This window comes from Elephas maximus, chromosome 5 (assembly GCF_024166365.1).
Source record: "Elephas maximus indicus isolate mEleMax1 chromosome 5, mEleMax1 primary haplotype, whole genome shotgun sequence".
NCBI classification, from domain to species: Eukaryota; Metazoa; Chordata; class Mammalia; order Proboscidea; family Elephantidae; genus Elephas; species Elephas maximus.
In genome coordinates, this window is record NC_064823.1 from 46,114,256 (window position 1) to 46,130,103 (window position 15,848).

General features: G+C 39.6%; 1 protein-coding gene across 2 annotated transcripts in view; it reads right to left on the minus strand.

The window, feature by feature from the left end:
- The window catches only part of ARHGEF38 (Rho guanine nucleotide exchange factor 38), a 158,612-nt gene that overhangs the window by 60,945 nt on the left and 81,819 nt on the right, over window positions 1-15,848 (minus strand). For both annotated transcript variants that reach the window (XM_049885575.1, XM_049885574.1), the window contains exon 4: window positions 1,088-1,235. In XM_049885575.1, the coding sequence (XP_049741532.1) occupies window positions 1,088-1,235 (148 nt within the window). The remainder of the gene's footprint in view (window positions 1-1,087; window positions 1,236-15,848) is intronic.

The following is a 15,848-nucleotide window of genomic DNA, read 5'->3' on the forward strand; positions in this document are numbered from 1 at the left end:
GCCTCGCCTCCGAGGTGCCTCTGGGTGGGTCTGAGCCACCAACCTTTCAGCTAGTAGTCGAACACTTAACCTTTTGCGCCACCCAGGGACTCTTGCCCACATTAGGACCCCATTTCTGCTCCCCCCTACAATGCTGTATATAAGAGAGGTGTGCTAAAGAGTCAAATTTACCAACAGCTCTCTCTGGTTGGTAAATTTCTGGCCTAATCGAGATCTTTCCACGCTGAGATAATCCTTAGACAGGAAAGACTATAAGAGGACCATTAGGTAAGATGTGAAATAGAGTCGTAATTTTGGTTCATGTGGTAGAAAACTTTATATACAGTAATATACCAAACACATACCCATATTTATGCATATAAATAAGAACAGAAAAAAATGCAAACTGCAGTTATTAAAAGATGGTAGAAAAATAAGGATTTTAAAACATATCTTATTCATACCTTCCTATTTTTTCAGATTATTATAGTGAATAATATTTCTTGTAGGAAAAACATGTATATTATATAATAGCCCCCTCCCCCTTTCCAAAGTTTCAGTGGTAAGGAAAGGAGACAAGAATAGTCCTGAAACTAACTTCAAACAACACCATTAGGCAGGGCCTAACTTGTCTTCTCCACCCCCTGTTCTCCCATCCCTCTACTCCAGTGAGTCAGGGGATAGAGGAGGGCTATTCAGAGTCCTAGGACATTCCCCTAACTTTACTGACCCACGTGCTTCAGTGGTCACAGAGCCATGTGTTGTCAGGCATATTCCTTGAACTATTTTATGGGAGCAGGCAAGTAGTAACAACTTTAAGAAGACACTTTGCTTCCACATTTCAATTTTCGATATTGAATTTTCCTATCTCTATGGAGCCCTGAATCTTCTCCCATGCAATTTTTAGTCATCCTGGTGGGGAGAGAAAAAAAAAAGTCAATCAGGCCTTCTGGCATGTCAGCTTTTCATAAAGGAAATGCAAAGCAGAGCTCCCTGGAAGCCTCATAAATCATAGGATTTATGTGAGATCTTTCATCTACATCCACTTAAAATGTTCCCTGCTAGGCAACTGAGAGTGGATGAAAATCATCATTTGAAAAGGCCTTACTTTAAGGACTGGATACACTGGCTCAAATGTTGCTTCAGCTCTTCTTCCTTTTCATAGGACTCCAGTATACTGTGGGCTTCATCATGATGATAGCAGTAGATTTTATAAATATCTTCCAATGGGCTTTTAATCTGCAAGAATACTTCTCCTGATAAATGTAAAACAAAAGCAAAATGACATCAACTCAGACCAATCTGGCCCCTCACCTGTTTGTTATTCAACAATGTTGACTAGTGTTAAAAAGTTGGTTGGGTCTTGCTTTATTTAGGAGGGGTGAAAGATTTTTGAGTGATTTTTTTGTTTTCCTCCCTCCTTCCTCTCTCTTCCTTCCTCCTTCCCTTCCTTCTTGTTCCCTCTCTGTCTCCCTCTTTCTCTCTTGTTTGTTTTTTTCTTTTTCTCTCTCTGTCTCTGTCTCTCTCTCCCCTTCCCTCTCTTCCGTTCTCCCTTCTCCCTCGCTTTGCCTTTCTCTTCTTTCCTTCCTTTTATAAATGGAAATATAAAGAGCTTAATGGGAATAGATGGCAAAAGAATGTTTGTTTGCTCTAAGTTGATTTTATCTGCTTGGTTAGTGTGCAGGAGTGTGGTTAAGCTCACACACTTCAGACTTAGTTTGTAGGAGTTTGAATCAGGCTGTGCTGCAGATTAATTTTGTGACTTGGGAACTCTTTCCTATTAGTGTTCCTATTACGAACAATAAGAACAATAATAGACCTAACTTCATAGGATCATTATAAAATTGAAAAGAGGTAGTGTGTGTAAAGTTCAGAGTATAGTATACACATTCAAATGTAGTATTTAATGTTAATTTATTTTTTTTTATGGGAAGTGAAATTCCAGGCGTTTGGTAAGTTAATTTTCAATATTTAGTCCACTAACATTTCAAGGAACAGTGCTTACAGAAATAAAATATTTCCTTAGATGTGATAATAAAAAGAATAGGGCTATTATTCCTGTGAAAAATCAATTGGATAATACCATGAACCAAGTTTATGACTGTTCATAAAACACCTTGGACTAATTATATCCAGACAGCTAATGAATCCTTTTTGGTATCATAAAAAAAATTAGATCTATAACTGATGGATCAAGTAGATATGAGACAATAGTTTGATTTAATCACCCACACCATCATTTAAAAATATGTACTAAGCATCTACTACCTAACCTCAGGAAAAAAGGCCTGAAGATCTACTTCTAAAAAACCAGTCACAGGGCAGTTTTACTCTGAACTCATGGGGTCGCCAAAAGTCAGAGTCAACTCAGCGACCATTGTATTTTTTATTCAACCCAGCACCATGTTAGATGATTTGAAAGACACAGAAGAAATATGTGCCAGGATCTGCTCTCAAAAGCCTTACAAATTTCAGATTAATAAATATTTAGGGGCTGAGCTGATTGGAATAGCTAAATTGATTTGCAGTGATCAGGATCTATTATTTTAATAACAGGAATAAACCATTCTTCCTATAGAAATAGCCATGCCCTTAGTATTGTCAACATGTTTACACATATTAACTGCATAACTCCCTATACTCATGAGAAGATAAGAGGTTATTTTATCCATAGTAAGGACAAGGACAAATCTGAGTTTGAGATAGTAAATGATTTTTCCAAGGTCCTGACAGAAGATGGCAAAGCCAGGCTTAAGTGATAGTTGGCTACAGGCTTAGAGGGAGGTTCATTGGGAAAGTCAGGAGCAGGTGATTTGAATCACACGCCCAAGGACAAGATGAAGTTGCAAATATGTATGTCTACAACAAAGATGCTAACAGTAGACACGAACAAAGGACAATCTCATAAATCCACAATATGATCAAATCAGAAAGTAAAAACAAGCAAAAAAGATAAAGAAGTATTGTTAGACACAATGAAACCATTAATTGCAATTTCCCTTGTATTTTCTTTAACAGGAGTGGTCTAATTTGAAAAATATGTATCACTTTCTCCCTAATAGCACCATCACATTTTTTACTTTTTTCCAAGTAAAATTCTTTTGGAGCTCTAATAATAATTATTAAAGTTAAAAGATATTTAAGTACTCTAACTGAAAGTCATTTATTCACCCAAAGGTCAAGTACAATACCTGTGGGCAGAATATTGGAGGCCCCTCCCAGCCCTACCAATGTATTCTGCTTCATAATAGCACAGACAAGCAATGTGTCTTGCAGCAAAAAGTGATTCCGTTTCCATGGTAACATAACTCTTGGCTGCATTTCTTTAGTGGTGAAGGACAACTGCTCTGTCTAATGTCTATGGGTCTGAAGGAATGATTAGGAGTGGAGAAGGGACTGAGCCAAAACCAGTGAAGGTAATTTCACTTTTGGCTGCCTGCCACAAAGGCATCAGAATCCTATAAAATAAATATAACTATCATGTGCTTTTCTTTACAAATGTTACAATACAAGAATTTCTGCTTTGACTTCCCCCCCCCAAAAAAAAACTGACCATGAAAAGGAAAAAAAGTAATGTACCCTTTTAATTTCCTTAGTTATTTGTCTCCTCTAAAAATAACTCATATAACCAAAAATACTAAACACATTTTATGCCCTGGTATCATTTTTTTTTTTTATCATTAGTCCTATGTTGTAAATTGTTCCCTTCGCTAATGTAAATATATTTATATTCCTCTTATTGACCACTTCTTTACTTCCAGACCCTCATGTCCTTCACCGAGATTTGCCATACCAAATGACATGGCTTCTTTATTATTCTGACTAGGATCCAAAATGAATTTCCCTTCCAAGTAAGTAAACCAGTGAAATCAATGATGTACAAAAGATCTCCCAGTCCCAGGCCTTATTTAGGAAAATAACTTAAAAGGGAGTGAAGTAGTTGTTTTCTTTTCTTCATCCTTATTTGGCAACAATTAATTGAGTGATTATTATTACCAAGCACTTTGATAGGAACTGCAGACACAAAGAATCAACACCTCCCTCAGAGGAACAAGAAGAGGAAACTCCCATTTACCATACTATGGGAAAACTACAGTAATAGAGCTATAAAGTGCAGAGGGGCACCTGTTCTGCCTTTGGGGACCTTTGAGCTATTCCCATAATAGCCTTCCCTTGAAATAAGAGCTATGAGCAAATACAAAAGCAAGGAGATATGAGGGAATAAGGTGTGTTCAGAAACTGCAAGTGGTCTTGGCTGAATGGTACAGTGTCTCTGAGGAAGTTTCAGAAGAAGCTATAGAGGTAGCCAGGAGCCAGATCATGAAGAACCTTGTGTATCATTAAGCAGTTTGAACTTTAGCATGAAGGTGGTAGAAAAGCATTGGTGGATTTTAGTCAGACTAACATGATTAGATTGTATTTTAGAAAGATTACCTTGATGGTCATATGAAAGATGGAGTTTGTGGGGAGAGGTTAGTAAGACTGGAGAAATCAATTAAAAGGCCTCTGTGGTGCAGTGATTTACTTAATATGGCCCTTCTAGCAATAGTCTTTGTGACTCCCACACACTGATTGGGTGGGACTATGCAAATAAGGTACTTATGGCCCACCAAGGAGATTGGACCACTTGCTGCTAATGTACATAAGGTGTATAGAACCTGTGATGGTTAAGGTTACAAATCAATTTCAGTGTTTAGGCAGTTATATAATATTGTGATTTGGCAGTTACATAATCATCCTCCATTTTGTGATCTGATGTAATTGTTCTCCTTTTTGTGATCTGATATAATTATCTTCCATTCTGTGATGTGTTGTAAATCCTAGCATCTATGCTTGTGATTATGGTCCTATTTGGGAGTGAGTTGCCTGTTATGTTAATAAAGCAGAACTAGGATGGGATGTATCCTGAGTCACTGCCTTACTAGAGGGTATGACTCAAGTCACCACCCTTATTCAAGTCACACCCTTGCACTGCCTTGCTCAAATAAAAGGAGTTTCCTTGAGGGTATGGTCTACATCCTCTGATAAAGCTCTCTCTCTTGCTCTAGATCCTGCATCCGACTTATCATCTGACATCTGGTTCTTTGAACTTGAGCCAGCAACCTATGATCTGATCTGATTCGCCAGCTTTCACAGCCTTCTGAGACAGCAGCCTGATGTCTTACCTGCCAGTTTGGGTTTATCAGCCCCTACAACCACGTGAGTCAGGAGAAGACTCCAGCCTGACACCTGACACACAGATTTGGGTTTTGTCAGCCTCTACAACCATGTGAGCCATTTCCTTGATGGTTTGTGGGTTCTTTGAGACGTTGCAGTGAATTACAGAACCCAAAGATGGGAGTGAGAGTACTAAGGGAAGGGGGAGTAGTTGATGTTAGAGATGATGGAGTGGTACAGCAGTTTGGAAAAGCTGCGCATTTGGGACATTTTAACCTTTGCCTCATAGGAACCAGCTTTGTGCTGATTCTTCTAAAAGAAATTATTCATTCAGCTATGCAAGAAATAATGAGGTCTAAAATAATAAGGCATAGTGGTTAAAAGACAGTGTGTAAGAGTCAACTGCCTAGGTAAAAATTCTATTTTACCACTTACTAGCTGTCTGACATTTGGAGAGGTACTTTACTTCTTGGTTTCTTAATTTCCTCATCTGAAAAATGGAGATAATAATAATAGTAGAGTTGTTACAAGGATTAAATGAGCTAAAATATGTAATAATTATATCAGTAGCTGACATGTTGTAAATGCTCGATAGCTGATAGCTATAACTACTCAGGCAAAGCAGAAAGGATCAAAAAGAGGAAGAAAATAGACATTGACTGTATATGAGAATGAAGTTGTTGTTGTTTCCGGTTACAGTCAGGTTGCTTCCACCTCCTGGCGACCCTGTGTGTGCAAAGCAGGGCTGCTCCATAAGGTTTTCAAGGCTGTGACCTTTCAGAAGCAGATCGCCAACACTTTTCTCTGAGGCATTTCTGAGTGGATTCAAACCGCCAACCTTTCAGCTAGTAGTTGAGTGCTTAATCATTTGCACCATGCAGGGACTCCTGAGAGGTGAAGAGGAAGGATAATTCAGGTGAATCCCAGTGTTCTGGCTTCAGTGACCATGAAGGTAGACTGTGGTGATAAGATAAAAAGAGAGTTTAGGTGGCAAGATGATGTGCTTAATTTTAGATATGTTGAGTTTGAATCATCTATAGGATATTCAAATGGTGAAGTTGTATAAGGAATAGATATGTAAGTCTGAAAGTCAAGGTAAGAAAAGATCTAAGAGAGAGATACAGGTTTGCAAAACTCAAGTTGTAGAAGCCAATAATTTGATTTGATCATGCAAGAAAGTCCACAGTGTGAGAAGAGAAAAGGGCCCTAGGACAAATGCTGGAGAATGCTAATATTGAGAAAAGCCTGGAAGAAAAGGAGTCTGCAAAGAAGTCTGAGAAACCATAGCCAGAGAGAAGAGAAGGACTCTAGAACTGGTTTCTGCAAAGCCAAGGAAGGCTTTAAGGATAAAATACAAAATGGTAAAAAACGCTGCAAAGAGATTGAGTAAGTTTGTGAGGGACAGAGCCTGCTAGTTGTCCCCCAGTATCATTACTCCCTTTTTCTATAACAATAGAATTTTTTGCTGCCCAAAATAAACTAAATTTCCCAGCCTCCCTTGCAGTGGATGGCACCGTGCAATTAAAGTCTGTTAATGGAATATACGTAAATGTGTTCCATGACAACACCCAGGAACATTCCTTAAGAGGCAGCTAGTTCACCCTTTACCCCTTCTACTTCATCCTTTCCTCCACTCTGTTACCTGAAGCCTGGGTGCCACCCCTTGGAGAGTGGAGCAGAGCGCTGCAAAGAGCTTGCCTCCCAGAAGACTTCCGAAGGGAGCTGCCCTACAGCTCTAGAATTCATACCTTCGAACTTTTACACTATAGAGAAATGAGCATCAATCTTATTTAAGCCACTAATGTTTTGGTTTTGTTTCCTGTTTCTTCCAGCTGACTTAATTCTATTCAACATACTATGATTTTCTTTTTTCTCAGTAGGAAAATGTTTTGGGAGAAATTTTGACTAGTTGAAGTTCCCCCCTTCAACCACCTTTCATTATCATAAAACTTCATTCAAAATTCTGTGAAAATATTACATGAACTCCTACTCATGAAGAGTTTAAAGCAGAAAGTTACTTGTATTAGCAAGAAAAAATACGTAATAAGTTGAACTCTAAAAATCAACTAAGATGATGTTAACAGAGAATTTTAGTTAAAACATAAGCAACAATCATGGCCTGAGATATAGCCCAAAGAAAGTTATCTGTGGTTCTAAGTAAAACTTGTTTGTCAAAACAGAGTATTCAGAATGCAGAGAAAGGAGCTGGATGACTCCAAGGACAGAGGGTAGATGTGGTCTACTCCCTGGATACCAAAAACCAATAGCCTTGGAATTGATTCCAACTCATGGCAACCCCATGTGTGTCAGAGTAGAACTGTGCTCAACAGGGTTTTCAATGGCTGATTTTTTGGAAGCAGATCTCCAGAATTTTCTTCTGCTTCTGAAGTGCTTCTGGGTGGGCTTGAACCTCCAGCCTTTCAGTTAGCAGGCAAACTTGTTAACTGCTTGTGGCTCCCAGGGACTCCACTCCCTGGATAAAAGGTCTGAAATCTGAGTTAGATAATATGAGCTTCTGGTTGTCACTTCCCTGAGAGACACATACAACTGAGCAAATAAAGGTTTGGGGTGCCACCTCAATATGAAAGAGCTTTACTGGCAGCTTTTATTAGTAGTTCTAAGGAGTGTTCCCCAAGATCTGCTTATCCTCTTTCGATGAGAGCCCAGCCACCAGGATTAAAAAAGGCAGCAGTTTGGAAAAAAAAAAACACCAAACCTGTTGCCACTGAGTCAATTCTGACTCACGGTGACCCAATATTACAGAGTAGAACTGCCCCATAGGGTTTCCAAGGAGTGCCTGGTGGATTCGAACTGCCGACCTTAGGGTTAGCAGCCGTAGCTCTTAACCACTATGCCACCAGGCCAGACTAAAATGCCAGATCTTTACTACACGTCCTCCCTTCTTTCCTAGGCCCTTTCTATTCTCCAGGGGAGGGTATTGTGAGGAGAGGAAATGAGAAAGAAGAAATTGGAAGAGTAAATGGTGCTTATAGAAGCCACTAATCTTTGCCTTTAGTCTCATTTAGTTCCTACCTAGCCTTGGGATAAAATGAACTGGGTTAAGGACACCAAGGTGACCTGGTTAGGGTTTTGAAATTCCAACCAAATACAGGTGCCAGGCAGTATATGCAGCTCAGGGATTAAAACAGGCATGTTTCTTGAGCACCAATTTTATTAAGTAATTTGAAGAAAGAAACATTGTTTCCACATAAAAGTACAGAATGGAAAATTTACAAGAGTTCTTAAAATAAAATGAGACTTCTAAGTTATTTCATGCCTGTGGCTGCAGCTTCAGGACATAACTCCACATCTCCTGGGGCTTGTGCTATTTCTCAGCTGATACCAGGAGTACTTTGATAAAAAAAATATATATATATATATATAAAGAAGCACTAGAGTAAGATAAGTTCAGAAAAATGTATGCATTGGCTCTGACAATTCTCAGGTCCTTGCTGACTTGGTAACAGCGATGTAGCTGAAACATGAAGAGACAGTCAGAGTGGCGTGTAGGATCCTGTCCAATGACCATGGCTGTGTCCGGTGCCAGAGAGTCTCATATATTGGGTGAAGTCTTTGAAAGTTGAGGCCATTCTGCAGCTGAGGCAGCGCCCCACCCAGCACATCTGGCAGTGAAAGGTGGTGTGGCAGCTGGGCAAAAACAAACTGGGGTGCATTAGTAAGAGGCGGAGATAGTGTAATGGAGTAGAAAGAGCTCTGGCCTGTCATTGGAAGAGCTAAGATCCATTCCTGACTCTGTACAGAGTTAGTGGCATAATTTTGGGCAAATCAGACTCTCACTTTTTTGTCTGAACAAATGAGGCAGTTATGTTATGTTATGTTATGTTATGTTATGTTATGTTATGTTATGTTATGTTATGTTATGTTATGTTATGTTATGTTATGTTATGTTATGTTATGTTATGTTATGTTATGTTATGTTATGTTGTTATGTTATGTTATGTTATGTTTTGTTATGTTATGTTATGTTTTGTTATGTTATGTTATGTTTGTTATGTTATGTTGTTACGTTACGTTACGTTACGTTATGTTAATTATGTATAAGTCCAGCTGTAATATTCACAAATATAGCTGTTTACTTTGATGATCTTCCTCCCTGCTCATCTGTCAGGTTGCTGTACTGTGATGGTTTGTGGTTGTTAGCATGCTGAAAGCTATGCCACCAGTATTTCAAATATCAGTAGGGTCAACCATGGTGGACAGGTTTCCATAGAGCTTCCAGACTAAGACAAGGAATAAAGGCCTGGTGATCAACCTCAGAACATTAGCCAACGAAAACCTTATGGATCATAACAAAACACTGTCTGACTTGCTTGCTTTGGAGATGTCATCAGGAGGGATCAGTCACTGGAGGAGGACATCATGTTTCCAGCAAGGGCAAGGGTGACCCTCAATGAGATGGATTGACATACTAGCTGAAACAATGGACTCGAACATACTGGTGATAGTGAGGATGATGCAGGACTGGGCAACATTTTGTTCTGTTGTGCATAAGGTCACCATGAATCAGAGTCAGCTCAAGGACAGCTGTCTATCTCTTTATCTACTTTAATGATACTCATGATTGCTTCATAGATCTCATTGACTACCTGGATATTTTAACACCAGGTGGGAATTTTTATGACAAGTGGCACATTGAGATAACATTGGCCCTCTGAAAGTTGAAAGTTAAGGTTTTTCTTCTGGCTGGATCATGAAAAAATACAATAACATTTCCCTACCGAAGGCTACTAACACGATGACACCCCTGTTCTTAGAGCGACCCATGATTCTCCATTTATCCCACACATTTGGTTGAGAATGTGTGCCTCTGTTATAGCTAGTTGCTCTATACTACCTAGAAGCCTCTGAAACAAAACTGGCAAAAATCACAAGACTGACTCTGAAGCAACAACAAAAACAGAAACAAAAATTTCCTGAGTTCCCTCTTTGTGCCAGTCATTGTACTGGGCATTTATCTATCATTCATTTCACTCATCCAGTAAACACTTGTTGAAGACACTGTCTGAGGTGCTAGTGATACAACAGTAACAAAGCAGACAAGAATTCTCATGGTGTTTACATCCCAGAGGGTGTGTAACCTATATCTTGTATCTTTCTGCCATGGAGGTCTTGCTATCTCCATTTGAAATAGTATGAACAAATGAATGTGGTATCCATTGCTAGTCACTTATCCATTCTTCCTTCTTCCTGTCTTAGTTACCTATTACTGCTGCAACAGAAATACCACAAGTGGGTGGCTTTAAAGAACAATTTATTTTCTCAAAACCTAGGTGGCTAGAAGTCTGAATTCTGGGCACCGGCTCTGGGGGAAGGCTTTCTCTCTGTCGGCGAAGGCTTTCTCTCTGTTGGTCATTGTCTCAGTCTTCAGGTGGCATCTGTTCCCCCCTTGTGCTTGCTCTTGTGTCTAATCTGTTCCTTTTATAATTCAGAAGGAGAAGTGATTAGGTTCAGGATGCACCTTACACTGGGGAGGGCCTCATTAACATAATAAAGAAAACTCTTCCCAAATGGATCACATCCACAGGTATAAGGATTAGGATTCCAACACGTATTTTGGGGGGCACAATTCAATCCATAACGTGTACTAACAGAATTTGGACTGACAATGCACTCGGAGATACTCACCTTTCCCCAAATCTCTGGTAGTTAGAGGTGGTTGTGTGTGTGAAATGAAGTAATATCTGCATAAAATGAAATCACGAGATATAGGTAGAAGTTGCTGGGGAAGCCTTCTATTCTCCTAACATGGAAAAAAAAAAAGCTTCACAAGGAGATGATTTTGCGTGATGCCTGGAAGTGGAACAACCATCTTTAGGTCATGAGATCAAAAGCCACATGTTAAGGATTGCAAAGGAAAAAGCTGCAAGGAGCCAACAAGCAGCTGAACCAGCCCTGGCTTATCAAGTTAGGGATTTCTTGTTTTGTTTCTTTGTTATGGATTGTGTCCCCCGAAAAATATGTTAGAATCCTAACCCCTGTACCTGTGGATGCAACCCCATTTGGAAATAGGATTTTCTTTGTTATGTTAATGGAATCATATCACAGTGGGGTGTGTCTTAAACTTAATCACTTTTGAAATATAAAAAGGGCAGATTAGGCACAGAGACAAGCAAGCACTAACTGGGGAAAACAGACGCCATGTGAGGTTCTCCACAGAATCCAGAAATACCAGGATCAGGGAAGCTGAAACAAGTATCTTCCTCCAGAACCAATAGAAAGAGCCTTACCTGAGAGCCAGGACTCTGAATTTGAACTTTTAGCCTCCTAAACTCTGAGGAAATAAAGTTTAAAGCTACTCACTGTGGTATTTCTGCTACAGCAGCACCAGGAAACTGAGACACCCTTTTACCAAGGTGCCTACTCCAGGCAGGCAAGTGTGACCCTAACTGATACAAGTAACTTGCCCAAGGCCACAGAGCTAGTGGTGACATGGCCAGACTTAAAACATGGCTCTGTCTGCTGTCAAAGGCCATGCTCTCTCCAGCTTATTGTGCACCTTCAATGTCTCCACCCCTACCAACGCACTTCTCATTTTAAGCTTCCTTGTAATTGGGCAAGTGTTCAGAAGCTCACAGCACTGCTACACTTAGAAGGTTTAGGACTTTATTTCCATGTCTATTCTGACCAGTATGTGATCTTTCACAGATCCATTCAAATCTAGCTTCAACTCTCCAGCTCTCCCCGCACAGCTAGATCACTGGCCTCCACCAGCACACCCCTCTAACTCAGCATCCCAGGACTTGACTTTCTCCTCAGAGCACAGCACTGTAGAACTTTTTCCTAAGCATTCTGTTTTATTTTTATTGTAAGGAGTAAGTTCTAGTACCCCTGGGACCCATCTTGACCTCACTCAGAAGACTGGAGTGCTAATCCCTGCATTACAGCCACGTGACTATTTCCTCATTTTTCCTTTCCTGTGTGGATTCGTGTATCATTGACCCTGGAAACCAAAAAAACTTGTTGCCATCAAGTCGATTCGGACTCATAGCGACCCTATAGGACAGAGTAGAACTGCCCTATAGAGTTTCCAAGGAGCACCTCTTGGATTTGAACTGCCGACCTTTTGGTTAGCAGCTGTAGCACTTAACCACTATGCCACCAGGGTTTCCTTGACCCTGGAAGCCCCCTTTTTTCCTAGCATATTCTCTGAAGCTGACAGCTCACCTCTTACTGCCAACATTTGGAATAAAATGCCCTAATTTTCAGCTGTTGTTTCTGGGTCCCCCCGCTATCACACATACACACACATACAAACACACACATCCCAGTAACAATACTAGAAAATTATTCAGGTAACCTACACTGTGGCATATGACATATGATATCATGACATGTACTGCCAGTGACTAATGCTCTTCTCACCAAATCACTGCTAAAGGCACAGATTCCTGCTTCAGGGACATGCAAGAGACACTGCTGTGAGAAAACAGAGCACTGCCTTAGAACAACAGCGCATCAACAACTACACCTTCAAAGAACAGAATGCTCTAAATTGTCTTTCTCTCCAAGGATAAACTCAACCTCAGGAGAAACCTCACTCCATATAGTCTCAGGTCTGCTCTCTTGTCATGTGGCTTCTCCATGTAATATTCCCAGCAGGGTAGTTAGACTTCTTAAATGGCAAACTCCCAAATTTACAAAAGCAGACATTTCCAGGCTTTCTTAAAGCTTAGTCCAGGATTGGCACAGTGTCATTTCTGTACCATTGCATTAGTTAAAGTGAGTTACAGGGTCAGCCCAGAGTCCAAATGCATAGCAGTGTGAACATCGAGAGGCATGGTCCATTGAGGACCAGCTATTGCAATTGCTGTCCACTCTTCCAAATGAAGAAATGATACTTGATATACTAAATATCTCTTCCTAGAAGAAAATATGTCACCTTATTAAACATATGAAGCACCAGGACTTACAGATATTGGGAGCATCTAGAAACTGCACACAGCCAGCAAATCTAATTTGTTTGTCTTGAGAAACATGATCAGGACCTCTGAAAAAATTTAAGTTTTATCCAGTTTTCACATACAAAAAAATCAAGCTTTGGAAACAGATGGGTCAATTTTATATTCTAGGATAATAGCAATTTAGTAACCAAAAAACCAACCAAACCTGTTGCCATCGAGTCAATTCCAACTCACAGTAACCCTATAGGACAGAGTAGAACTGCCCCATGGGGTTTCCAAGGAGTAGCTGGTGGATTCGAACTGCTGACCTTTTGGTTAGCAGCTGAGCTCTTAGCCACTGCGCCACCACTCCAATTTAGTAAGCTATCACATATTAGATATTTATTTAGGATAGGCACTGGGTTATCCCCTTTACATGTGATTTTACTTCAAAAAATCTTCAAAAAATCCCTATAAGTAGGTATTATTGCCTCCAATTTCCAAATGAAAAACAAGTTCAATGAAACTTTGTGACTTGTCTAAGACCACACATCTAACAATTGGATAATCCAGGATATATATAAACCCAAGTCAACCTGATATTTTGAAGCCCATGTGTTCTTAAATTCTATACTGTCATCATACTTGTTTTGTCCTTCCTCACTGTTTTCCTGAGTTGTTACAGAATAACATTCAATTTAAGTGGAAACAAAAGCCACATCTCATACTCCCACTTCTAAAGATTTAGAACCCATTTCTTATCTACATCTCCCATTGCCACCAAGTCAATTCTGACTCATAGCAACTCTGCAGGACAGAGTAGAACTGAACCGTAGAGTTTACAAGGCTGTACATCTTTACAGAAGTAGACTGCCACATCTTTCTCCCAGAGAGTAGAGGGGAGGGGGGTGGAGGTTCAAACTGCTGATTTTTTGGTTAACAGCCAAGTGCTTTACCCCTTGCGTGACCAAGGCTCCTTCCTGTCTACATAGCCTGATTAAATGAAGAGTCTAAAATCAATTTTCTGTCTTGGTAGGATAGCCCAGACAATTGCCCAGGACTCTCAGATATGCAAACATATTCTTCTGTGCTTAAACTTGAGCCTCATCCAAACCCCAAGGTTACTGAGTAAAATTCTCCTCCTGGTTTATCTAGGTATCAGACAAGTTTCCCCTTTGGCATTAGAGCTGTGAATCATAAATTCTCATTTGTGACGTCTAAGGACATTTAAGGACAGAGAAATGGGACACCTGTGCCTTTCATTTTGTAGTAACATAGCTTTGGAAATGTCTCACTGAAAATCAGCTTACCTTATGAAATATAAGATCTCTGGTGGTGGAAATTGCCAGTGACCTCTATTTCTATGACTGTTGTGTATGAATCATGGGGCCTCCTTGGCTCTGTATGCTCCAGCCATATTGGATTGCTGTCCTTTATAAAAACTTCCCATACTCTCCTGTCTTGAGGTACTTACCCTATTTCTCATTTGGAAAGTCTTTTGTCCCCAATCTCTACATTACTAAATCCTTCAAGTCTAAGCTGAAAAGTCACTTTGCAAATAATATTTTTCCTTATCATCTGAGTTGAAATTAATCTCTCTTCCATGAACCTGTATTAATTATCCATTTCTGCTGAAAAAAAAAATCACCCTAAAACTTAGTGGCTTAAAACAACAACTATTTGCTCACAATTCTGTGGGTGGACAATATGGGCAGGGCTCAAACTCAATAGTTTATCTTCACGTGGTGTTTACAAAGTTTACTCATATGTTTGCAGTCAGTTGATGGTTTGGCTGGGGACCAGCTGATTCCAGGATCTTACTCACATGTCTGGGGCCTTGACTGTGTTGACTGGAATGGCTCGACAGTTTGGGCCTCTCTCTCTCCAGGGGCAGAGTGTGGAAGTTGCAAGGCTATTGTAGAAGATCATGTTGCTACATTTTATTGGTCAAAAACAGCCCAGATATAAAGGGTAGGCAAATCAAAATAAGACTTCATTTCTTTTTTCAATATGAACTTAGTGCTTTGGTGTTTTGTTTTTTTTTTTCCACAAAAAAATTGTGCAATATTCCTCCAAGTTGCAACTTATGATTACTAAATTTGAAACCGTGAACATTTTCAATTAAGTTTTCTCTGCAAACTATAGTATTTTTAAACTTTCTATTTTGAACTAATTTTAGACTTACAGGAAAGTTGCAAAAATAGTACACAGTTTCCAAATATCCCTCACCTAGCTTCCCCAATATTAACATCCTACATAAGGATAGTACAATTGTCGGAAAAAGGAAATTAACTTTGGTACGATTCTGTTAACTAAAGACCTATTTGAGTTTGTACACTAACGTCCTTTTACTGTTCTAGAATCTATCCAGATTCTCAATTACATTTAGTTGTTACTCTTCCTTGATCTCTTGCAGTGTATTACAGTTCCTCAGTCTTGCATTATCTTTCATGACCTTGATACTTTTGAAGAGTATTGATTAGGTATTTGTCGAATATACCTCATTTGAGTTTGTCTGATGATGTCTGATGCTTTCTCATGATTGGACATGATCGCACATTTACCTGGCAAAAATATCACAGATACAACAATGATGTGTTCCACTTGGTGCATTGTACCATAGGTTTAAGATGTGGGTATGTGCTATTACTGGTGGTATTGACCTTGATCACCTGGTGAAGGTGGTCCCTGCCAGCCTTCTCAATGTAAAGTTACCATCTTTCCCTTGAAAGTTAATAATTATTTGGGGAGATGCTTCAGAATATATAAAGTCTGTTTCTCACTAAACTTTCACTCACTAATTTTAACATT